The following is a 24,584-nucleotide window of genomic DNA, read 5'->3' as shown; positions in this document are numbered from 1 at the left end:
TGTGAATGTGTAGTTACATATTAATGTACTATTTTTGTTACAGTTAAATTAAGTAAATATATACTCAGAAGCCATGAATAGAATAAATATTTTGTTATTAACTTCCCATAGCTTTAAAATAAAATATTTGTGACTTTGTCTTTTATTCTTGTCACCTCACAGTGTTTGAGTTTTGTAACTTAAGGTTCATGAGAGTCACGTCAACCTATCTCTGATTGGGTAATGTCATAATGACTCATCTGGAACAATGCAGTTTTTAACTCACTTCACTGGCTTGTCACAGATGCTGTTGGAGGGCCATTGTTTTCAGCATACAGTTTTTTATGGGGTTACGGTCAATTATGTATTCAGCCCTTGTTGGTAAATGTCTTTTAATGCTTTATCTGTTTTCTAATCCTGTTTACATTGTGTTCTCTGACGTTTCTCACACTGTAGATGAAGGAAAACCACTAAGTGTGGAGGGACACTTGTTGAGAAAAGAAGAAGTTATGAAAGAGACACAGCATAGTTTAAGGATTGGGGACGTGAGAAGTTCTAAATCTAGTTTACAAGATTGTGTCAAACTGGCAGGCAGTGAGCCCTTAGCCCTGCACTCTGACGGTGATATTGTGATTGGAGGATTTTTCCCTCTGCAACATGTTGTGCCAAAACCACAGCAAAGCTACAACAGTGAACCCCAAATTCCACCTTGCAGCGGGTGAGTGTAAGGGTATTATTAATCTATGCTGGGTCTTCATTTTGTTTTGTTCTTTCTCCCTTAAATATGAATGAATGAAATATCAGTATTTTATGAAAAACTATGTCAGTTGCTATGTTGCTATGCTATGTTTACATGGAATTGTGGCACTGTGACTGATGAACAAATGTAAATTATATTTATATTACATAATTTATAATCATAATTTTTAAAATTAATTTAATTTCTTTATACTAAAAATTTAAATACTGTTTTAAAAAAAAATGTCTGCAGCATTCATGAAAGACCCTTTCAATGGATGATGACAATGGTGTTTGCAGTGGAGGAAATTAACCGTAATTCAAGTCTGTTACCGGGTGTTAAACTAGGCTACAGGATTATGGGCAGCTGCAACCATATCCATAACAGCCTGCAGGCTCTGTATTCTTTGCTCACTCACTCAAAAGCTGTTAGCAGTGAGGTAGAAAAAACAGCAGAAATTGAAAACAGTGGTATTGAAATGAAGCAATCAAAGACTGTGGCAATAACAGCCAAGTCAAAAATACTAACCATACTGAAAGAGAAAAGTGCTGAAGTTAAGACAGCAATTCATCACAATCCTGGAAACACTGAAAATGACATAAAAGTAAATGCAACAGAAGAGATAAAGGCAAGACAATCTTCCACATGTCTGTATTATTCTCCTGTGCCTGCTGTGATTGGTCTTGCATCCTCGTCCCCTACAAGAGCTGTAGCTCAAACACTTGGACCTTTCAATATACCACTGGTAATAATCTGTACAACTTTGTTTAATAATTTTATGTATTTGGTTTGTGTCTCAATAATATAGAAAGAACTTGCTCTCCTTCTAGGTGAGTTATTTTGCCACTTGTACTTGTCTTACTGACAAGCATTTGTACCCAACATTCTTGAGAACTGTGCCAAGTGATCTCTTTCAAGTTAGAGGTCTCGTAAATCTTGTCACTTACTTCGGCTGGTTCTGGGTGGGCACAATAGGAGCTACGGTGAGATAAAAACTTTTTTAAATGCTATAATGGGACAGTTTTAGACAGCAACATGATTTATAAATGCTTTCTGTATATACATTTCAGGATGACTACAGCCTTTATGGCATCCAAGCATTCTCTAATCAGTTTAGAAGGCAAGGTGGATGTGTGGCATTTCATCTCTCTATCCCAGCATCACCCACAACGGCTGAAATACTAGAAATGGCAGATAAGCTGGAGAGTTCAACTGCTCGGGTTGTCGTGGTCATTACTTCAGGAGTAGATGTACTACATCTGTTCTCAGAAGTTAGTATCTTGATTGATGCATTTTGTAAATAATAACATCTTAATTAATAATGTAACAAATCCTATTTTGGGTATTTTTAAGTATATACGTGAATAGTCTTCAGAGTTGTTTATGTTTGCCTTTCCAGCTAGCTCAAAGGAATGTAACAGGGATACAGTGGATAGCAAGTGAAGCCTGGGTGACCTCGAGCCAGCTGGCCTCACCTGACTTCCACTTTCTCCTGGAGGGAACACTGGGCTTTTCCTTCCCTGGAGTCACCATCCCTGGCTTGAAAGAGTTTCTTTTGAATGTCCGACCCTCTCCCAAACCAGGAATGGAATTCATCAATATGTTCTGGGAACAGCAGTTTGGGTGTAAGCTGGAGTTTGAAAGAGACAGAGCCAAAGAATATGAAGTGAATACTCTGGAAAGATTGAATTATATGGATACTTTAAATTACAAACTAGGCTCTCAAAACAATTCTAGCTATATGGTTGGGCTTACTGTTGGACCAAAAAGATTGTTTAATATGTCAGCTGATAGAAATTATGCAGGTTCTTTGGCAAAACCTGTATGCACAGGTTCAGAGGATCTGAGACAGACTGACAGCAGTTATAGCGATGTATCTCCGGTCAGAATATCCTATAATGTGTATAAAGCTGTGTATGCTGTTGCCCATGCTCTGCACACGTTCTTAAACTGTGAATCTGTGGGACATAATAGGGGGTTGTGTGAGAAACACAGTTCATTTTCGAATGGCCAGGTAATTGAAACAATTACAAAATATCCAAATCATAATTCATGTGATTTTTTTTTCTTTTGAGTTTGTAATTTTTAAAAAATATTTTTTATTTGTTTCGTTTAATATTTTATTTTTTATAATTCTCTTCTGATGTAGTTTCTTCAACATCTGAAGATGGTCAATTTTACCAACCAGTTCAATGAGAAAGTATATTTTGACTCCAATGGAGAGCCAGTCCCTCTCTATGACATCATTAACTGGCAGAAGGATAGCAAAGACAAAATGAGGTTTAGTATAACTTTTAAGTGAATATTACATGTGAAACACTGTATGTATTAATCCTAATTTGAACTATGAACACCTACTCTAAAAATTGTCATAGATTTAACTGTCCATTTAAGATGGAGTGAATAAATAGGTGTTTCAAATCACAGTTTTTATAGCACAAGTAGTGTAATCATTCCGGGTACAGAATTTAATGTCCATAACTAGATTGGTTGCTGCTAATAGTTCAATGATAGTTTATGTTGGTTAACTTGTGACAGAACCAACAGCTCAATGTTAAGAAGGAAACTAAACCAAAAAAACAGTTTTGGGGAGGTCACTTTAGGCTTCAGCATCAAATATAATGTTAAAAACATGGAAAGACTGTCATTTCACTTTCACTCATTTATCTTTTAATTCAATAAAAGGACTAGATGTTACAATCCCTGATAATGCATTTCTTCAAATGGAGAAAGTCTTGAGGGATAGCTACTATGAGGAAAGGCCGCCTGGAAACTTTCCCAGCGGGACACATCGTTGTGTGCCTCAACTTCACAGGGTGTTTCGTTCTTTTATCACAAGCTGTTCTGCCATTTTTCAGTCTCTTTTTAACTTCCTTGGTTAGGTTTAGGGATTAGAAATCTGATCTAGATTTTAATAAAAAATAAATAAATAGTACACATCATCAGTATTGGACCTTGGATTCATTGGGTGTTTCAGTCATTATCACTAGACACCCTCATCCGAGGAGGCCCTGCTGGGGTTAATCAGGCCCCGGAGTGTGTCATTGCTTCATGTTAAATTGTTATTTCTTCTCTACTTTCTTCTATTTAGTTTTCTACAAGCTTCCCAAGTGATGTCAGCCCTCTTTAGCCAGTGTCATTGGTTCTGCCTCATTTTCTAAATGCATTGAAACTAGAGACTCTACTTAGACGTAAAGCTAAATTTGTAGAGTAATTTATAGATGATGACTGTGTGGAGGAGAAGCTGTTCTAGTCCAATGCACCAGTAGTTAAACAGACTGAAAAGCTACAAACACTTTCCCCTCAGTTTGTTTTTTCCTCATTGGGTCAGATATACTGACTGAACAGTAGAGCATGTGTCCAAAAGCACTATGTTATGCAATAACATATAATTTAACCTTCAGTTTTATGGATGTTAAGTCTTTCTGTTCCCAAGTACACCCAACCAGTTGGCAGTATAATAGGTTATGGCATCGGAATCAGAATACTTCATTAATCCCTAAATAAATTATGTTGTTACAGTTGCTTCAAGATAATAACTGTAACACACGTTTATTTAACAGTATTGTATATATTGTATAATTTAACTAAATTAAATAATACATTATATCACAAAGTTTACAAAATAGCAGAAATAGCTCTAATAATGCAAATAGCTCAATTATAAATATCCAGAATATTACATTCTTACAGTTGATATATATATATATATATATGATTGATTTTTACTCTAATCTGTAAAATGTATTTGTTATTTTCACTGTAGAGGGTGTGCAAAAAGGTGTAGCTAATGCACTGTGTACTGTGCATTAAATACTATGCATTAATCTGAATTCATGGACAATTTTAAATCTGTGACACTTTGTTAGAATAAGTTTCTGTGGACAAAGTGTTTTATGTCCCTTTGAAAGATCTGTCTGTTACAACAACCATGAACAAGAAGTTATGGGTATTTACTTTATAACCCAAAACTTTGGTTTGGTTTTATTCTGAAATATTTTAAGGTAGATTTATCAAAGTTGGAAGCTATGATGGCTCAGCTCCCCATGGTCAACAGTTGCAGATAATGAAGAACACTATTGTATGGACAAAAGGAGAGAGGCAGGTAGGTTATAGTTATTGTAAATGTATTTCTTATGCCACTTTAAAATTAAACATTTTTTAAACTGTTGAAAATTATTTGATCAACTATGTCAAATACTCAGTAAGAAAATCTTTTCACTTTTTTTCTGTTCCTTGTTCAGGTTCCTGTATCTCAGTGTAGTGCTCCATGTCCCCCTGGTAGCAGGCAGGCCACACGCCGAGGAGAGCCCAAATGCTGCTTTGATTGTTTGCCCTGTGCAGATGGAGAGATCAGCAACCAGACTGGTAGCCCATATCATATTAAAGAATGAAAATGTTGCACTGTTAAAAAGTATTGAAAAAATATTGATTTGAATGAAGAGTTCCTGAATTTTAATCCACATATGTCTTGTTGTCTTGTGTTCTCTGCTCCCAAAGTTTCCACTGATTGCATAAAATGTCCTGAATACTACTTGTCAGACAAAGAGAAGGTGAAATGTGTTGCAGGGTGTTACGGATTCAAATATTGGGAATGGATACAGGAGGAAAACCAAAATAACAACACTGGTCCGGCCGGGTCAAGTCAAACGATGATTTAATGAACACACGCGTGGGAGATGGACACCCTACAACAGACAGCATCAGATCTCGAAATGGTGGAGCCTTGATCAAACTCTTATAGCCTCTAGTGGCCCCCACCTAATCATAAAAGCCTAAACATTCACATTCTTTCTCTCACACAGCGCCTAAGCTACAACCTTGGCTCCCTGTTTATCTGCTCCTGCTGATGGGGCAGAATGCTCTGTTCTCTTCTAATCAGACAAATGAGACGATGACTTTCTGTGAACAATATTTTCTTATAACTCAGCAGTATAATGCATCACAAAACAATATCATTCATTCACAATAAATCAGCAGTCTAATATAATGCAAATCAGTTTACCAAATGTAATAGTTATCACCTTCTTCTAATTCAGGAGCATAATGCAAACTAAAACTACATAATAATTCACAATCTTTAATTAGGGGTCTAACATGGCATAAAATAATATCATAATCCCACAATTCCCCCTGATGAGCTCTTTAGACATAAAGAGCTCACTTACACCCTGCAATCCAGTGTTGCCGGGTTCATTTCTCCTTACTCCTCAGGCCTTTTGTCCCCCTGTTGGGTGAACCATATGTGAGATGACCTCTGTGTTTACTCAGTTCAGATGCAAGAAAAACTTTTATTACAACAACAACAGTAGGTATAGATGATACTCCCATCACTCCCCAGTTCTCCCACAGCTTTATTTCAGTGCTACCTTATACCCTCCAAACGTACTCGGACTAGAACCTCTGTCCGAGGAGCTTTTAACCTTTATTTTATTGCTGTAGGCACCAATGTCTTCCAGTCGGGTGATCCTCGGCTCTTGTTTCCTTCAACATCAGGGGTTAGACAACCCTTCAGTCGTTGCACAGATCAGGGGATTATTCTGCCCCGATTTCAAACAATGATCTGTGTATTCTGGGATCACAGCTGTGTTCCCCATGAAAAGCAACAGAAAGGTGTTCTCCTTATGACCAACAGCCTCTCGAACGTCGTTGGTGTGGTGTTCCTGGATTTCCGTCAACCCCTTCGTGGTTATTGCTGTGTTTATGGGATCCATCCTTTTGAGGTGACTAACTGGAGCCCAAAATGCCATGACACTTGAACCCAGTTGATGTTTCCGCAGTCACCGTAACTGTCTCTGCTGCCAAGGATCCTCGTATATCTGTGACCTCGTCTGGTGTCTGTTCCTTTCTCTGTAAGAGACAGAAAACCAAAACACCTCTCTTCCTAGCTCTAACAATCTAATGTTGCTGTCTACTGATCTTTTGGTGGTTCAGAATTTGTTTAGAATATTCAGAATGTCCCAAGGACTTATCCTAATTTAGTGTATGTGTGTGTAAGCGTGTTTGCATTTAGCCCGCTGCACTCAAGGCATTTCTTACACTTTATCAGTCCGGACTATCGCCGAACGAAGCTTATGACCTTCAAAAAACCGAGTGCCAACTCATTATAAGCACATTTGCAAGATATGTATAAAAATGATTAAAACCAGTCATTCTAATAAAAGACATAAACAAATTAGCCATTTCTAATTCTAACATGTGTCCATTCAATGAAGCTAGAAAATTAAAAGAAAAGGTTAGTGACCTCATATCTTAGAAAGTATCAGACTTTCTCCTGTCCAGTGTCGTTGCTCCAGTCTTGTTATTCTGTGTTAGGGAATGAAATCAATTTAATTGTCATGTTAGATCTGTTCAACACCTGGCTCCGCCCAGAGCCTGCGTCTTCACAATTGTCTACAAACAAAACCTGTATTAATATGAACTTCACTTCAATATGAACTTGTTGACTACTTTTGACACCTGTAGATAGAAGATTAACATGGGGTTATAACAATCACTGTAATACAAATGTTAATATGTCAATAGCTTCAATAAATGTTCAATGCAATGCTTGTTATATGATTCTGATGTAACAATAATACTGATGCTAAAATAACAGTAAAACACACCCTTTTTATCCCTTACTGACCACCGCAGGGGCCTCTATGTTTTAATTCAGCCATGAAGCTCACCTGATTCATCACTGAGCCCCACCGGCACTGGCATTTGACAGGGTGGTGCTGCATATTCTTCCTTTAATGTCACTATTTTCAATCTGTTAATTAGAGTGCTTAAACATGAAGTAGACTACGTCCACTACAAGTCAATACAACTGTGAATGTGGCCAATTATCAATCTATTACCAATCAATAACAAAAGATAGCTTTTATTTTTATGCATGCTTTTAGTCAACCACTCACCCACAGGATCTCCAATCCCAGAAAATTCCTTCTCCTCATTTAATGAGTCTGTCCTCCTTCCATGCCCTGGTAACTGGTCCATCCAGAGCTGTATCATCTTGAAATATACATACAACAAGCCAAACCACACTTTGGTCACACCAACCCTTTTCCGCCCTGAAGATGTCCAACGCCATCTTAGTCTGGACTGTCAAAGGTGATTTTAACGCTGATTGTTCCGACAATCCATTTATAACATTTCCTGGTCAGATTAGCCAATCTCTGCACACTAGAATAAACATAATCAACATGATCAACATTCTTCCTGCGTGTTTTTTCACCATCTTATTGATTCCAATGCTCCATCCTTATGTGGTTTGCTGCATTATGTTTATCTAGAACTCCACTCTGTCTCTAAATGTTTGAAGAATTTTTCATGTTTGGGGTCAAGTTTTAAGAATTTGACCATACGTGAAATTAATGGTGTTATTGTAACATGGTAGACTAGTGTGCCTGTGTTAATTCAGCTCCATATTATTGTGTCAAGTTGCACTGGGTTGGGAGTGGTTTTTTGTGTGTGTGTCACATTTTTGGTTAGCCAATGGCTGGAATTCGGTTTGACTAATTACAGGCAGGTGTACTTGATTGCACTGATACACTGGTCTACTTATAGCCCACACTACAAACACTGCTGTGTCATTTTGTCTCTCTGTGCATGTATGTAATGTGATAATCTGATATGTTTGGGATGTATGGGTTTTGCGCTATGAATTTTATACTGAAGGTGTCATTTTGTCTCTCTGTGCGGGCCAGGGCCCATTATATGCCACAGCCTAAAGGCAGCATAGTTGCACAGGTTGGAGTGATCACTGGCTATATGCTTGCAGGGTGGTGGGTCTCCAAGGACAACTTCTACCCCTGTTAAAGGCAACATGTGGAGTGCAACTGGCCGTGTGGCATAGCTGGCTCTGACCTTGGGACTGTGTGTTTTTATTTGATTCATGAATGGGACACTGGACTGTTTTATCTTTTATCTCTTAATATTTTTTGTCACTAAATTATCTTTTAGAATTTTATTGACTGTCATCGTTTTGCCCACGACTGAGACGGTTGGTCAGACCTAAAATCTTTCTTTGGGTGTGTTACATTATCACCCCCATCGGGGCTTACCTTTCCCACTTCTGATGATATTCCTCCCTATTCTTTGCAAGTACCCGCTTTTGGTGGCGAGAAACTGTTGGTGTGGTCAAGTGGGCGCTGTAAAAACAAAAGCTCAGGACAGAACAGTTATCAGTCACGTACTTCATACAAAATTAGCATATATTGAATTTCATATTGATCCTCTGAGTGTAATGGTACATTTTAATTTTAATTTATCAAAACTAAACAATAATTTTTCTTTATTTTGCTCTTGTTCTTGTGCAGCACCACATGCCCCTGTCGGTTCTATCTTACTTTTCTAAATTATTGACTATTTCAATCGAGAACCTAAATGACGTGGACCAAGGTTTGTCATTACATATCTCTATTTTGAATGTGACAAGTCTATCATTCCCCTGTTATTCATACACAGCAAATTCAAAAGTGTTAAATGTTTTGGTGTTAGTAGTCTTAGAGTTAATTTTACTCTAAGTAGAGTCACATTCTTTTAATGTAACTCTGAGGTGTAAAATGATAGTTGTTAAAATCGAGTGTTAAAAATGAGTGTTTCTATTTCAAATCTGGAGGTGTTACAATGGAAACATTAACTCTTGACCTCTTAACTCTGAACTCCTACAGGGGCTATGACACCAATAGAGTAAATTCACAGACTCCGCCCCCAGCACGGCTCCAATCGAAGCTGAAGTGAAGCCGTTTCAAAACATTTTGCTCTACATATTTGAGTTGTTTGCCATGCTTGGTAAGTCATGTTTTCAAAGATTGTTTCAATTATTGTTATTAGCTTTTACTTCTGTGGCTCTTTGGAGTTGAGACAAAGCTGTGTGAAAGGCATTAGCCATGTTGCTCGCTGATAGCATAATATTCTGTTTTAGCTAGCTGAAAGGTATTGTTTGCGGGCAAATACCACAGCCTTGAAAAAAGCTTGCATGTGAATTTTGAGTCAAATTTCTTGGTCAAATACACTTAAAACAATGTCTAGAATGTGAAATGTTGATATAATGGTGCTACTTGAAGCCTGAAAACATCTCCCATAAAAAACGAGCAAACAGCAGTAGCAGATGTCCCGAGTCCCGACTGAGTTCTACGTTAGCACTTAGATCCCTCCAGAGTTTTGTGCACACCGTTTATATAAAAATCAAAAAGGTTGAGGTTTTACATTTAGTTCAGTATTACCTGTTGTTGGGAAAATACTTTACACAAGTAATGGCTCAAAAAGGATTCCTTTTTTCTTTTTTTTTTTTCTTTTTTTTTTTTTTTTTTACTGTGCTGCAATTGATTTGTGCCATTAATTAGTGTCAACTAATTTTTATTCAATCTCCACATAGGATATGCTTGTGACGATGGAATATGGGGGAGAGCGGAAGTGCGTTGAAGTTCCACAAAGTGATGAATGAAGGACATGCATATTGTATTTTGTATTTATTGAAATAAGTGATGAGAATGCTGTTATTTGCATTTACCAGCTCACCTATGTCAGACCTTTTGATAAACGAAATTCTAATGAAAGTGAGAACATGTACACTGTTACATCTTTCAGAAAATGTTTTGAAATTGTGGTGCCCAGTTCAGAATAAATGTTTTTCAAAAACCATTGCGTCTTTTTAGTAAATGTTTATTTCCAAAAGAAATTTCTAGAAGTTCAGAACAGTAAAATTCCTGCTTTTTAGAATTAATTAGAAGATAACTCCTACGTAGCTAAACTAAAATACTCTTTGAGAGTTAATATATAAACTCTTAACACCAAGTGTTAAATTATCAACTCCAGAGAGATTTGGCGTTCAACACTAAATCAGAGTTAACGTACCAACTCTCCAAAAACAGTCAAATCAACCCTCTCTGGTGTGGACCCATATAGACACTTTAAAAGTGTTGAAATCAAATCTGACAGTGTTAATTTGGACATGCTGGATTTGCTGTGTAGGTATCAATAGAGTTTTTTCTTGCTTTTTCTATCAAAATTGATTGACTTTTTACAGTGGCCCGCTATGGTTAATAATAACATGTTTAGTCATGAGTGAAATCAAAGCTTCTCTTCACTTTAGCATTTAACATTCCCAACAATATAATGTGCTGCATTAATCGAAACACAGCTAATAAAACACAATTTTCTTGATGGAAACATCAGTAGCTCAAAATTAGCAACCAAAGGGTTAAGTCTGCAGTTCACACTCATGTGAAGCTACAGCCTCCCCCCCCTAGTCTCTGTCCTCCTACTCCTGCAAAAACAAAACAAAGCGAGACAAAACATCCACCCTTCTTTTACAAGCTGGGTGAATTGTTTGTAGACATGTACTAATCCTAAAGTCGGTATCGTTTTTGTCTCAGTGTCAAGTCAGTTTAAACATTTAGTCGTCAGTCCATCACAGTCCAGTCACATGCATACATTCACACACATTCATACCAGATATTGCTGATAATGGAGTCCCACACGCAACCTATTCGAGGCTCCATCACCAGCAAGATGACGTCATCATTTTAAAAGAAAACAGTTCCTTGTTTTTTTGGGTTTTTTTTGAACTGGATTGACTCGCTGCAATCCTTTTAGGTTCAGGACTTCTCATGTGATCAATGTCCCATATAAGTGAATTTCTCCAGAGCCCATTATAATCATGGAGAAAAATACTTTGCGACTGTTTCTAGTAATCATGTTTTATAGCGCTTTAAAGTTCAATCTCTCAGGCCTGGATTAAAGAGCTGATTTGTTAAATCAGAAACTCACAAAATACCAAAATATCACCACCGGTGGATCACTCCTCTCAGATGTTCTTATTTCAGTGCACTGTAACAAAAGCAAAGACAAACGTAACCAATAAAATACTCATATAATAACAAATACTGGGGCCCGTTGGAAACATGTCCAAGCATAAAACCATCTTTCTCTCTCTTAGAGGAAGAAAACAATCCAAACCTCACTGATAAAATCAACCTAGTGTTAAGCAAAACCCAAAATCAACCAAAACTTCACCAGAAAGTTTTTCTCCGTCCCGGGACAATATTGTGTAGGAATACAGGTACCGTAACTTCTTTTGCACTGACAAAAACATGTTGGACTTATTTGATTCAATAGTGGACACTAGTTGCACACAAATGTTTTGCTTTGGTAGAAACTTAAACAACTGAGTTAAATCAACACAACCTTTTCATTTTCAGTTAACCTGTGTATTTTGAGTTCATATTACACGATTAAAACATGTTCAGATGGAGTAAGTTGAGCTCCTGGAATATTTTAATCCTTCACAATTCTGTCCTTTTATTTCAACACTATTCAATAACTTTTATCCAAATTCTACTTGGTCCCTTAAATACTACATGTTGTCTTCATATTGCCTACGGTTCAACAAAGTCTAGATTCTGGTTACCATAAAAATTGAATGGGTCTACAACAACTACCATCCTCCTATCTTTATCCTGATTGCACGAGGGCTGGGAAATAACTCTAAAGTGATAGGTTACGAGGCAGGGTGCACCCCGAACCGGTCACCAGTCTATCACCTAGAAACAAACAACCATTTACACTTACACTCACGGATAATTTAGAATCATCAATTAACCTAGCTCTAACAGCTGCATGACTTTTCACTGTGGCAGGAAACCAGAATACCCAGAGAGAAACCACTGCAAACTAGCCAGACTGTGGACTTGCACCCAGGACCTTCTTACTGTGGAGCAACAGCACTCACCAGCATGCCAACAATGTAGGAAATACAGGGAAGCTATGATTTCCTGTTGAATTTTTGTACAAATCTTTAAAGCCTGAGGCAATTGTGTTAAATACATGTGGGATGCTTACGTAAATCCAAGGGCTGGCCCCCTTTTCTTCTTTTTATTTTATATTTTATTATTGTTATTATTTTTATTTTATTTTATTTTTTCAGTGTGTTCCTCCTTCAATTAAATCTCAATCACAAAAATGTGGCGCTCCGAAGTAAGGCCCACACCATTAATTCATAATTTTCACTCTGTACCACTGCTCCTTATCAGGCTGTGTGAAGCACAGTAAACAATTCAGTTGAGGCCTTGAGCCATAAACAGACATCACTCACAGACATTGTTTTCTTAACCAAACTGCTCTAGACCCTGTCCCCTAAATCTGCACAAATGCCCTCTGGGTGACATGAAATGCATTTAACCAATTAAACAATCAATGGCTTCTTGTTGTTGTAACAAATTCTGTATTTGGACGTTTGTGTGCAGCATTTTGCGTATCAGCATAGCATTTGTTAGTAAAGCATTCTTCATTGCAGCAGCATGTGTGTATCACTCTTCATTGCACAAACATGTGTGTGTGTGTGTGTGTGTGTGTGTGTGTGGATCACTTCTCAGTGAATTGAATCAGCATTTCGATTTGTGTGCGTGTGTGTGTGTCATCTCTCAGTCAATCAACAAGTGCATATGTGTTCATATGTGTGTTTCTCTTGCTTCTGAGTCAGTGTATGTAGATGTGTGTGTTTGTGTGTGTGTGTGTTTGTGTTCATCACCTTCCTGTTCTGGTATTCTGGGTAAACCACGGCCTGAAGCGTACCCTGGGGTCCTGCTCTCCTCCTTTTCAGTCCGTTTGGGTCCATTGGTGCTGCTGCCCAAAGTTCTCTCCATACTGGTTCTGACCCCAATTGAGGCAGTCCTTTTCTCCAGTGTCCTGCATCTTCTCCTTGTCCAGCTCCTCCTTAACTTGACCCTTTTTGCTTCTGCAGGTCCTTCAGGGTTTGCTCCTGGTGTTGGAGCTTCTCGTCAGGTTTGACAACCTCCTGCTCCAGCAAGCTCCGGCCTGATTTTAAGTCCTGTATCTGGGACTCCAAGCCTGACTGATGGGTTCGATTAGCAGCCAGCTCCTCCTCAGGCATGCTCAGTTTCTGCTCTGATGTCTTGAGCTCTCACTGAGGGCAGAAACCTCAGAGTCTTTTCCGTACACGTCAGATTGAAGTTTTTTGATGTTTTCCTTGCTTTGCTCCACGGCCTTCTGCAGCTCTGCTGTTCGGCTCTTCTCAGAGGTCAGCTCCTGGCTGAACCCCGACACCTGTGCCTTCAGCTTATGTTCTTCTGCTGGTTTTGTCCAATCTGAGGTGCCTCCTGACCTCAGTTACTCCTCGTGTCTCTGGCACGCCCTTTTTGCTGCCCGATCATCCGTGTTGGTCCATCACTGTCCTGCACAGTTTTAATGCAGAGTTGTTAAGGTCAGCATTCTTTTGCTCGGCCTCACCTTTCATCCGGGCTTAATAGGCGTCTCGTCACAGCTCTGTCAGCTGAAGCTGTCTGGAAATCTCCCCCGTGTAGTGAAACGGGCCTTGGATTTAACGTTCTCCGTCTCCGCTGCATGAGATCTTTTTCCTGCAGCACTGTTGACATTCTCAGGCTGTTGTTGTGAGTCCAGCTGCTGTAGCATTTGGTCAGGGTCACATCAAAGATGGTAGAAGGGAGAGCAAAGGTGGTAGAGGGGAGAGCAGGAGTCCAGGTCAGCCTCGGCTTTCCGGGCCGACAAAGCAGCCTGTAATTAAGCATAAAGAGAAAAAACAAAAACAAAACAAAAACAGACGAACAGGAAAATGATGTTGTTTGAAAATAATGTTGTTTTGGCTGTGTTATTCAGAGAGGGGCCAGGCCCTGTGTCAGCCTTCTCCCCCCCTTTTTTTTGTTTTTTCTCACTATATAATCAACTCATAACCCACCAAGTTGACAGGACAACACAGGTACACGTTAAAATTCTTAAGATCATGTTTAATAATTCAAAAAAGGAATTTTATTTTATTCAGTAATCTCTTGTATTAATCAATCACAGGAACACATGTCACAATTTGACTCTTTTAACCACTAAATTTGTTGTTTCATCACTGGTTTGTGATTTACCAGTGTCTGTCTTTTTGAAGTCAAGTTGTTGTCCTGCAACCCAGAGAGTTTATTTGTTAGTAGTGGATAGACTTTATCATTTAACATCAGGTGTATGTTAAGTTTTGCTGCTTTAACCTTGCTGGAAAATTTTCACGTGTTCATGAGTGTAAGCTGTTTCTTCATTGCGTGTATGTGCGTTTGTGGGTGGGTTATTTTAACTTTTTTCTCAAACAAGGCATTTCTCTAATTGTGTATGTTTTTAATTTTGTTTCCCAAATTTTGATTTCCCACCTTAAATAACAGCATTCCATGTCTTCAGCCAGGAATTAGAGCTTGCTTGTGAGATTCAGGGACACATGGTGCCAAAAACAATTCAGTGAAAAACTTGCCTGAAAATTTCCAGTGATGGTAGCCGATAACTGGAGGAGAAGATGTCCTTTAAGCTTCTTTTTTGGGTGGGGACAAAGTGAGAGGTCAAACTGTAAAATTTTGAGCCAGAGCTTGGCCTGTGTGTCGTCCCAATTTTGTTAATCTATCCTTTTGCTGCTGTACTCAGGTTTCCAGGTTGAGAGAAATCCACCTGTATTAAGAGACTAAAACATTCATTTACTATTTTTCTGAAAACATCCACTTACTATTTCTTTTCTGAAAACATTCACTTACTATTTCTTTTCTGAAAACATTCACTTACTCTTTCTTTTCTGAAAACATTCACTTACTCTTTCTTTTCTGAAAACATTCACTTACTCTTTCTTTTCTGAAAACATTCACTTACTCTTTCTTTTCTGAAAACATTCACTTACTCTTTCTTTTCTGAAAACATTCCTTCGCTTCATCCACCTAGATTTTACTCTCTCTCTTGGTGCATAGTTCACACAGTCAGGCAGTTGCCTTTTATGGGCATGCAAGTTTCCGGTCACTTACCCCCAGCAGCTGCGAAGCCGTCTCTCCCATATCAAAACTCAGCCAAACATTAAACATTCACCGTAGTCATTCAAAACTTTATTTGTAATGTTATAATCAGCAAAATCAGCGTTTTAATTACAGGCATGTTTCATTGTTTGCAAATCATACTTATAAAACTCAATAACACGCTAAACAGGAAGTCCTCTGTGGGCTTCACAGCAGCCACCTCATTTGCATGTTCACACAATCCAAAAATAGCCTGCAGCGCGCTATCATCACACACAGCCTCGTTTCACACTCAACTCTCTATTATATTACAAAGACGTCTTATATTTACACTCACTCTCAGGCCTGAAAGTTTTAGCGCCTACACAATTTTGACAAATTTAAGATAACGGGTCCAACCGAAGAAAGTCCAACTTTTTTGTAATCAATTAACCAGTATCAGACTCGAACTGTATCTGGCCTCATCTCTAAAGTCCCTACCTCAATTTAAAGTGCCCAAAAAAGCGCAGATAAGGAGACTCGAACTCCTAGTTATTCTGGAGTGCCCCAAGCTCCACAGTGACCAACTGAACTAACCCTGTTCGCCGACAGGTCAAGGTCGCGCGTCCGCGGCCAGGAGGGAGCGTAACCTCCGGGCTATGCGCCTCTTAGTGGACTCTAACCACCGTTCTAACAAAATTTATAATACTTTTAAACCGCCGTCAACCCTCTAAAACAAGAGTATGACCGACGCAGATGCAACGTTATGGACAATGGAGCCTCTAACTCTCAACATGGCCAACACAGATGCAATCCTTTAAACCAATGGAGACTCTAACTCACAAAATGACCAATTCCCTATCCAACTACCTGAGACTCTAACTCAGTATTATTTTCATTTACCTTGGGACTCTAACCCAGTATTATTACCTTTACCTGAGACTCTAACTCAGTATTATTACTTTATCTTGGGACTCTAACCCAGTATTATTACTTGTAACCTTACTTCAAGTTTCAAAACTCATGAGATTTTTCATCAAAATCAAAACAGACACTCACCGGCAACTTTTACTGAATAGACATTTAATTTTATCGTCCAATTCAGCACACTTCGGATAAAATCAACAGGCCTGTGCCTACCTCTTTTATAAAGGCGCCTGTCCACTCAGTTCGATTGCCGGATAATGTCTGCCCGTCTGACCACCTCGGACCGTCCAAGCCTCCAAAACTTCCATCCCAATACCACAGGACGAGCCCCCAAAACTGTTACGGATTCAAATATTGGGAATGGATACAGGAGGAAAACCAAAATAACAACACTGGTCCGGCCGGGTCAAGTCAAACGATGATTTAATGAACACACGCGTGGGAGATGGACACCATACAACAGACAGCATCAGATCTCGAAATGGTGGAGCCTTGATCAAACTCTTATAGCCTCTAGTGGCCCCCACCTAATCATAAAAGCCTAAACATTCACATTCTTTCTCTCACACAGCGCCTAAGCTACAACCTTGGCTCCCTGTTTATCTGCTCCTGCTGATGGGGCAGAATGCTCTGTTCTCTTCTAATCAGACAAATGAGACGATGACTTTCTGTGAACAATATTTTCTTATAACTCAGCAGTATAATGCATCACAAAACAATATCATTCATTCACAATAAATCAGCAGTCTAATATAATGCAAATCAGTTTACCAAATGTAATAGTTATCACCTTCTTCTAATTCAGGAGCATAATGCAAACTAAAACTACATAATAATTCACAATCTTTAATTAGGGGTCTAACATGGCATAAAATAATATCATAATCCCACAAGGGGAAGAAGAGTTCCTCTCTTTCTATGATGCCATGGGTATCATCCTGGTTGCACTCACCCTGCTGGGATTCATCCTGACATCTATCATCACCATTGTGTTTCACAGTTTCCGCTATACACCCATCGTCAAGGCCAATAACTCAGAAATAAGTTTCTTGCTTCTCCTGTCACTCAAGCTCTGTTTCCTGTGTTGTCTGGTGTTCATTGGTCAGCCGTCTTGGTGGACATGTAGGCTCCGCCAGGCAGCGTTTGGGATCAGCTTTGCCCTGTGTTTGTCCTGCGTCCTTTTTAAGACCATTGTGGTTCTCCTGGCTTTCCGGACTAATGTACCTGGTTCCAGGGGTCGGATGCTGTTTAGTACAGCTCAGCAGAGGATTCTGATCATCTGTGCAACAGTTCCTCAGGTGGGAAAGATATCAAACTGTCAGCAAATTTTAATGTCAGTTTTTGTAGCCACTTTCTGTAACTATTATTTTATGCTGCTCCAGATTTGTCTCTGTGCTGGCTGGGTGCTAGCCGCACCTCCGTTCCCATTCAGGAATCCAAACTACCAAGCTTCAACTGGAAGAGTGAGTAGGAAGTTCTAAAACACCAATTGTTGCAATTTATTTTCTTGGACAATAATATCACTAAGTTATACAGTAAGATGTCTTCAAATCCTATAGAAGGGGACTTCAGTGTTTAGTGTAGACATCAGAGCAGAAACAAATAAATCATATAAAATGAACCATTTCTCTGTATACATACTAATTGTTAGATTTTATTAGATTGTGGTGGAGTGTAAAGAGCCATGGCCTCCTGGATTCTACCTGCTCCTTGGTTACATCGGCCTGCTCGCCTTCGCCTGTCTTGTCCTGGCATTTCTTGGACGAAAACTACCAGACACGTTCAACGAAGCAAAGCTCATCACCTTCAGCATGCTGATTTTCTGGGCTGTGTGGATTTCTTTCATTCCAGCTTATGTCAGCTCTCCTGGAAAGTTCTCTGTGGCAGTGGAAATATTTGCTATATTATCATCCAGTTTTGGATTGTTACTATGTATTTTCATCCCCAAATGTTACATTATTTTACTACAACCCGAGAGAAATATCAAGAAAGGCATGACTGGAAAATATTCAAGATGAATTTTTTATTTCTATTTCAGAGTAAAAAAATAATATAAATTTATAATATTTTAATGTGAAAAAAAGAAAAACTTTGTGTTTGTTGTACCCTTATTGTGTTGGAAAACCCAGTTGTGTTTAAGTTTAATACTGTAGTAATCACTTACTAAAATAATGTTTGAATGTGAAAGTAAATAAAATATCATATGAAACATGTTTCAGTGATTCTGGATGTTTTTCTTCTCTTGTTAGTTCTGTTACTTGTTTTAACTGAAATTATTTGTTAAAAACTATTATTTTCTACCTCATCTACATCCCAACTGTGTGCAACACAATCCTGCTTACACATGGATTCAGTCAGCCCCAAAGTGATTAAACCACCAGGAGTCTCTGTACTGTCCACACATGTCTTCGATAAAACAGAAGCCCTGCCTAGTGAGGCAAACACTGTGTTAAACACTAACATGGTTAGCATGTTGCACTGTTCTTGGTGTTGGTATTTGTGCGTGTGTGTGTGTGTGTGTGTGTGTGTGTAGGTGTGTGTGTGTGTGTGTGTGTGTGTGAGTGAGAGAGAGAGATTTCTGCAGATTCTGGTAAGAGGGACCCTGCAGCTCCTGTCAAATCTCATGAGTGGAACAAGCTCTAACTGCAGCCCAAATGTGTGACATGGGAAGCAGTTGAGTGATTTAGAGTACTGCAGCAATACAGGCAAGCCAGCTGTGAAAAGAGGGTATCAAAAGTTCCAGGTCTAGTAGCCATTTATACCTAAATCTTAAAATCTGTGTGTGGGAAACACTGTTTCTTTGTTATATATGTCAAAAACATGATTTTTAGGCAACCTGACTGGTTTTAGTTTGTTCATCTGAGTTGCAAATAATGATTTTTTTGAGTTTAATTGTCTAAAAGGATGTCTAAACACCTGGAACTACGTTGTTAAAGTTAAAATTCTTAAGATTGTTTTTTTAATGACACAGTTTATGACCATTTATTCATTGCACTGATTGGCTGTAACAATCAATTTATTTTTCAATATATATATATATACTATATATATTACTTCAACCATTACTGGATAAAAAAGATGCTTTATAAAAAGCATTTTTAAAATGTAAGTAATGAGCTGTTTAATTTGGTTCACAGTACACAGCTCTACCTGCTGTTAGAACATTCAGCACAGAGGAATTTTCAAATACAGCTTTTGGAATAAATGAGTCAATATTTACACCAAATGTTGAGTTTTGTCTAGTTTTTACAGTTGTTGGCATCAAATCGAGGTTGCAGGTTATTTAGAAATTAAAGAAAGGCTTTACGTAACCAGAGCAATTAACAGGAATATTTAGTGTTGAATTTCTATGTTACCTCCAAATATGGATACGTTTTAGCTGATTATACATATTTATTTTGTTGCACACTTTAATACACTTACTATAATGTCAGTTGTATACAACTGCCACAGTTCATTCAAATCCAAAATATATTAGAAGTGATGAAGAAATACCCCTTAGCATTAAAATAACTGTTATTTTAATGACAGCAAATGCATTTTAGAGATTGACCAAGAGGTAAGGCAAACTGGAAAGCCTGATCAGGAGGTTCGATCAAACTTTAGCTATTGGACACATGGCCTCACATTTGACTCTAGAATATTTTATATAGAATAGACTCAACATTGATGGATATTGTCATGGTCCTGGGTTGGTGACCCAGTGTTTTGTGTTGTGTATTACTTTGATTTTATTGTTATTTATCATATTTAGTCTCTTGGTTCTATTTCTGTGCTCCTCCTGTGATCCGTGTTCCATGTTCCCTGGGTCTCCTCAGTCAGCGCCTTTGTGGATGTCTCTTGTGTTTCCTGTTTTACTTTGATAGTCTCGTGTCCTGTGTTCAGTGTTTTGAGTTTTGATTTCCCAATGTCTCATTATGTCTGATTAGTCCCAGCTGTGTTCCCACCTGTTCCCCATCCCCTCATTATCCTGCCTGCGTATTTTAGTCCTCAGTCATCCCCTGTTTGTTGTCGTGTCAAACCCTCACAATACTGTGTGTTGTCTCCATACTCCTGATTCCCATTGTTACTTCCCTTCAGTCCTTAGTTCCTAGTCCCTTTGTTTCTAGTTCCCCAGTTTCCTGAGTTTTAGTTTCATAGCTTCTAGTTTTTATGTTTTGCTTCTAGCATTTAGTGTTCAAGTTCTTTCCAGCGCATAAAGCTACCACTTTCTGTTTATGTTTTTGTGTTTGGGTCCTCATCCTGTCCGCCACACAGTGTAACCTTGACAGGAATAATGACGTTAAAAGTACTACACACACAGAGATTTGCTTCTAAGAACACGACCAAAATAACTGAAAGCAACTTCAGCATACTTGGTTGGGAACTCTTTACCTCTAACCTTTAAGCTACACCAGAGACAAGCTACAAACTGCCAGTAACAGTTTCTCCAGAAAATGCATTATCTACTTTGTTTTTATACACCATGTTGGAAGATAACATACATATATAGTATAAGTAAAATGAAAATGCATAGTTTACACATTATTCATACTAGTGCACTCTAACTTTGTTAGTTAATTCACTATTTACATGTTCAAGAACTGCAATTCTATATTTATACATTAAAAAAAATAAAGACAGATATATTAAATAAGATTCAAATTAATTATAACAGATTTATTACATTGTTAAAGAAAATATATTCATATGTTAATTCATATCTAATACTAAAAATATTTTATTATTTATATTTAAATTTGTTGGACTTTCTCTGTAAATATGAGCAAAATGTTATCTGCCTTACATGGAATCATACGGGTTAAAGAGGAATAATAATTTTATGACCTATATCTCTTGCAATTTAAAGAGCACCTTTATTTTAACGCAATAGGACATCACTGACTGCAATAAAACCACCTGTTGCTACAGTTATAATATGACCACATTATAGTATGAGGTGTCAGGTGTCCTGTAACATTTGGACCACATTTAGCTACCATAACACTTTCTGTACCTAGTGTTTAGCTCACTGTATGATTTCTGCTGTGCATCTGGCCATAGAACCATAGCTGAGCAAACATTAACAAGATATTATGGCACTTGTGGAGTGTGACTTCACTTGGGTTTTCTAAAAAATATAATGAGATGAAGACATTAACTTTTGCTGAGTACATGTTGAGCTATCCTCTCTCCCATGTGTCTGTGTCACTCTGATTGGTTAATCTCATGATGACTCATATGAAAAAATGTATTGACAAATGCATTGAGTTTTTAACTCTCTTCATTAGTCTGTTACGGGATATGTTAGAAAACCAAAGCCAGGAAACTGTTTTCAGCACACAAAGTTTTTATACAACAGAAAATGCATTCAATCCTTTTTAGTAATTGTCTTTGGCTGCTTTTTTATCTCTTTTTAAATCCTGTTTGTATCATATTCTCTGATGTTCCTCAAACTGTAGTTGAAAGAAAACCAAAAAGGATGGAGGGAGATTTTATGAGGAAAGAAGAGGCTGTGAGAGAACCACTGAGTGGTTTACGGAAAGGGGAAGTGAAAAGTGAGGATTTCAGTTTACCTGAGTGTACAAAACTGGCCAGAAGCGAGCCCATAGCCTTGCACTCAGATGGTGATGTTGTGATTGGAGGATTTTTCCCGCTGCATTATGCTGCATCTAAGCCAGAGTACAGCTACAACAGAAAACCTCAAGTTACATCTTGCAGTGGGTGAGTGTTAATATTATATATACATATCTTATTAAGTTTCTTTCAAAGTTTCAATGTTTAAAAACAAAAGAGAAAGAGAAAAAAAGATTTTGGGGTTTTGATAATATTCCTGTGATTTCTGTATCACTTTAGATTATTTATTTATTAAAATTTTTTATTGTTTGTCAGCCTTTACCACACCGCGTTTCACTGGATGATGACCATGATTTTCACTGTGGATGAAATTAATCGTAATTCAAGCCTATTACCAGGTGTTAAACTAGGCTACAGAATTATGGACAGCTGTGACCATGTCCACACCAGTCTGCAAGCACTTTTTTCTTTAATCAGTTACTCCAAAACTGTGAAACAAAAAGCAGAAACTGAAAACAGCAGAATTCAAATGGAGGGATTAAACATGGCAGGGATGAAAAGGAAGCCTGGGATCCTATCCTCTGTAGAAAAAAGACATGCTGAAGTTAACATGTCAAAGCCTAGGACTTTTAAAGACGCAGAAAATTACATGAAAGAAAAATTAACAGTAGAAATGAAAACAAGGGAGTTTTCCCCCTGTCTGAATTATTCTCCGGTGCCTGCTGTGATTGGTCTTGCATCATCTACCCCTACAAGAGCTGTAGCTCACACGCTTGGCCCTTTCAACATACCACTGGTAATAAATTGCTTAATCACATTTAATAATAATTTATGTTTAGAGTTTGTTTTAATTCAATATCATAAAATAACCTGTCTCCTTATAGGTGAGTTATTTTGCCACTTGTAGCTGTCTTACTGACAAGCATTTGTACCCATCATTCTTGAGAACTGTGCCAAGTGATCTCTTTCAAGTTAGAGGTCTCGTGAAGCTTGTTACTTTCTTTGGCTGGTTCTGGGTGGGCACAATAGGAGCTACGGTGAGATAAAGACTTTAAATCTCCAGCTGATCAGTCATATACAGGGCACAAAAATAATTGTTAATATACACAAACATGATTTACAAGTTCTTTTTGGGGATACATTTCAGGATGATTACAGTCTTTATGGTATCCAAGCATTCTCTATTCAGTTTGGACAACAAGGTGGGTGTGTGGCATTTCATCTCACGATCCCGACATCACCCACAGTGGCTGAGATACAAAAAATGGCAGACAAACTCCAGAGGTCTACAGCTCGGGTTGTGGTGGTATTTGCCAAAGATGTAAATTTGCTAGATTTGTTTTCAGAAGTAAGTAGCTCAGTTGATGTATTGTGTGGCTTTCCCTAAATTGTGACACATTTTGTAGTATTTTAAGCTATATTATGAAAAGATAGGTATTTCAAATGAATTGTTTTCACATTAATAATCATTTTTTTCTGTTTCATCCAGCTTACTCAGAGAAATATGACAGGGATACAATGGGTAGTCAGCGAAGCCTGGATGACCGCTACTCAGCTGACCACTCCTGACTTCCATAATCTTCTAGAGGGAACACTGGGTTTCTCCTTCCCTGGAGTCAGCATCCCAGGCCTGGAAGAGTTTCTTCTGAATGTCCGACCATCTCCCAAACCAGGGATGGAGTTGGTCAATATGTTCTGGGAAGAATATTTTGGTTGTAAGCTAGAGTTTGAAAGAGACAGAAGTGAAGAATATGAAACTAATACTTTGAAAAACTACAAACTAGGTTCTCAAAACAATTCTGGTTTCATGGTCGGGCTTACTGTTGGACAAAGTTCATTTAATATGTCTGTTGATAAAAGCAATGAAGGTGCTCTGAAAAAAACTGTATGCACAGGTTTAGAGGATCTGAGTTACACAGATAGCAGTTATAGTGATGTATCTGAGGCCCGAATATCCTATAATGTGTATAAAGCTGTGTATGCCGTTGCCCATGCTCTGCACACTTTCTTAAACTGTAACTCAGCAGGACCTAGCGGGGGATTGTGTGAGATGCACAACTCATTTACAAATGGTCAGGTAGCTGAATAAGTTCATTTGTATGTCAAATAATGTTAAATATGTTAATCAAGCTTCCGATGTTTGTTTGTTTTTTTTATTTTATTTCATGATGAATTTGTATCAGTTTTTTTATTAACATTTTTTAATAATCTTTTTTATGTAGTTTCTTCAATATCTGAAAAGGGTGAATTTCACCAACCAGTTTGATGAGAAAGTATATTTTGACTCCAATGGAGAGCCAGTCCCTCTCTATGACATCATTAATTGGCAGAAGGACAGCAAGAATGAAATTAGGTGAAATGCCATACCTTAAATTAACTTTTTAACTTTTTGTGAAGATGATCATAAGCCAAGAACTACACTTGTTGTATACATTTAAGGATACCAATATTGTTTTTTAAATGTAATGTTTTTGCATTTATTGTTTTGCCTGACTGCATTGCATTGAAATTATATCTTCTTTTTTCTACTAGTTTTGTCAAGGTAGGAAATTATGATGGTTCAGCTCAGCAAGGACAACAACTGCAGATACTGAAGAACACTATAGTATGGACAACAAGACAGTCACAGG

The 24,584-nt window shown here is 38.0% G+C and overlaps 2 protein-coding genes and 1 long non-coding RNA gene across 3 annotated transcripts in view; 2 read left to right on the top strand and 1 right to left on the bottom strand.

Annotated features, from left to right (window-relative positions):
- Positions 1-24,584, bottom strand: part of LOC146503408 (uncharacterized) — a 276,290-nt gene that overhangs the window by 220,372 nt on the left and 31,334 nt on the right. The gene's annotated exons all lie outside the window — the stretch shown is intronic.
- Positions 1-24,584, top strand: part of LOC146503413 (extracellular calcium-sensing receptor-like) — a 40,362-nt gene that overhangs the window by 12,684 nt on the left and 3,094 nt on the right. The window contains exons 2-6 of the mRNA XM_085183830.1: positions 21,840-22,101; positions 23,202-23,302; positions 23,444-24,031; positions 24,177-24,307; positions 24,487-24,583. Coding sequence (XP_085039956.1) covers positions 22,041-22,101; positions 23,202-23,302; positions 23,444-24,031; positions 24,177-24,307; positions 24,487-24,583 — 978 coding nt within the window. The 5' untranslated portion in view covers positions 21,840-22,040. The remainder of the gene's footprint in view (positions 1-21,839; positions 22,102-23,201; positions 23,303-23,443; positions 24,032-24,176; positions 24,308-24,486; position 24,584) is intronic.
- On the top strand, positions 64-18,449 carry LOC146503414 (extracellular calcium-sensing receptor-like). Its single transcript, XM_085131060.1, has 9 exons — positions 64-1,463; positions 1,549-1,701; positions 1,789-1,838; positions 2,072-2,762; positions 2,868-3,016; positions 4,926-5,110; positions 17,293-17,696; positions 17,781-17,861; positions 18,060-18,449. The coding sequence occupies exons 1-9, from the start codon at positions 996-998 to the stop codon at positions 18,414-18,416; spliced, it is 2,538 nt and encodes an 845-aa protein (XP_084987186.1). The 5' UTR covers positions 64-995; the 3' UTR covers positions 18,417-18,449.

The sequence above is a fragment of the Neolamprologus multifasciatus genome, chromosome 14 (assembly GCF_963576455.1).
Source record: "Neolamprologus multifasciatus chromosome 14, fNeoMul1.2, whole genome shotgun sequence".
Classification (NCBI taxonomy): Eukaryota; Metazoa; Chordata; class Actinopteri; order Cichliformes; family Cichlidae; genus Neolamprologus; species Neolamprologus multifasciatus.
Note: the sequence above shows the minus strand (reverse complement) of the source record. Positions and strands in the feature narration are given on the sequence as shown.

Coding starts and splice junctions, on each gene's coding strand:
- LOC146503414 (XM_085131060.1), top strand. CDS start 996: ATGATGACAATGGTGTTTGCAGTGGAGGAAATTAACCGTAATTCAAGT. Junction 2,763..2,867: donor CAATTACAAAATATCCAAAT/CATAATTCATGT, acceptor CTTCTGATGTAG/TTTCTTCAACATCTGAAGAT. Junction 3,017..4,925: donor AGGTTTAGTATAACTTTTAA/GTGAATATTACA, acceptor AAATACTCAGTA/AGAAAATCTTTTCACTTTTT.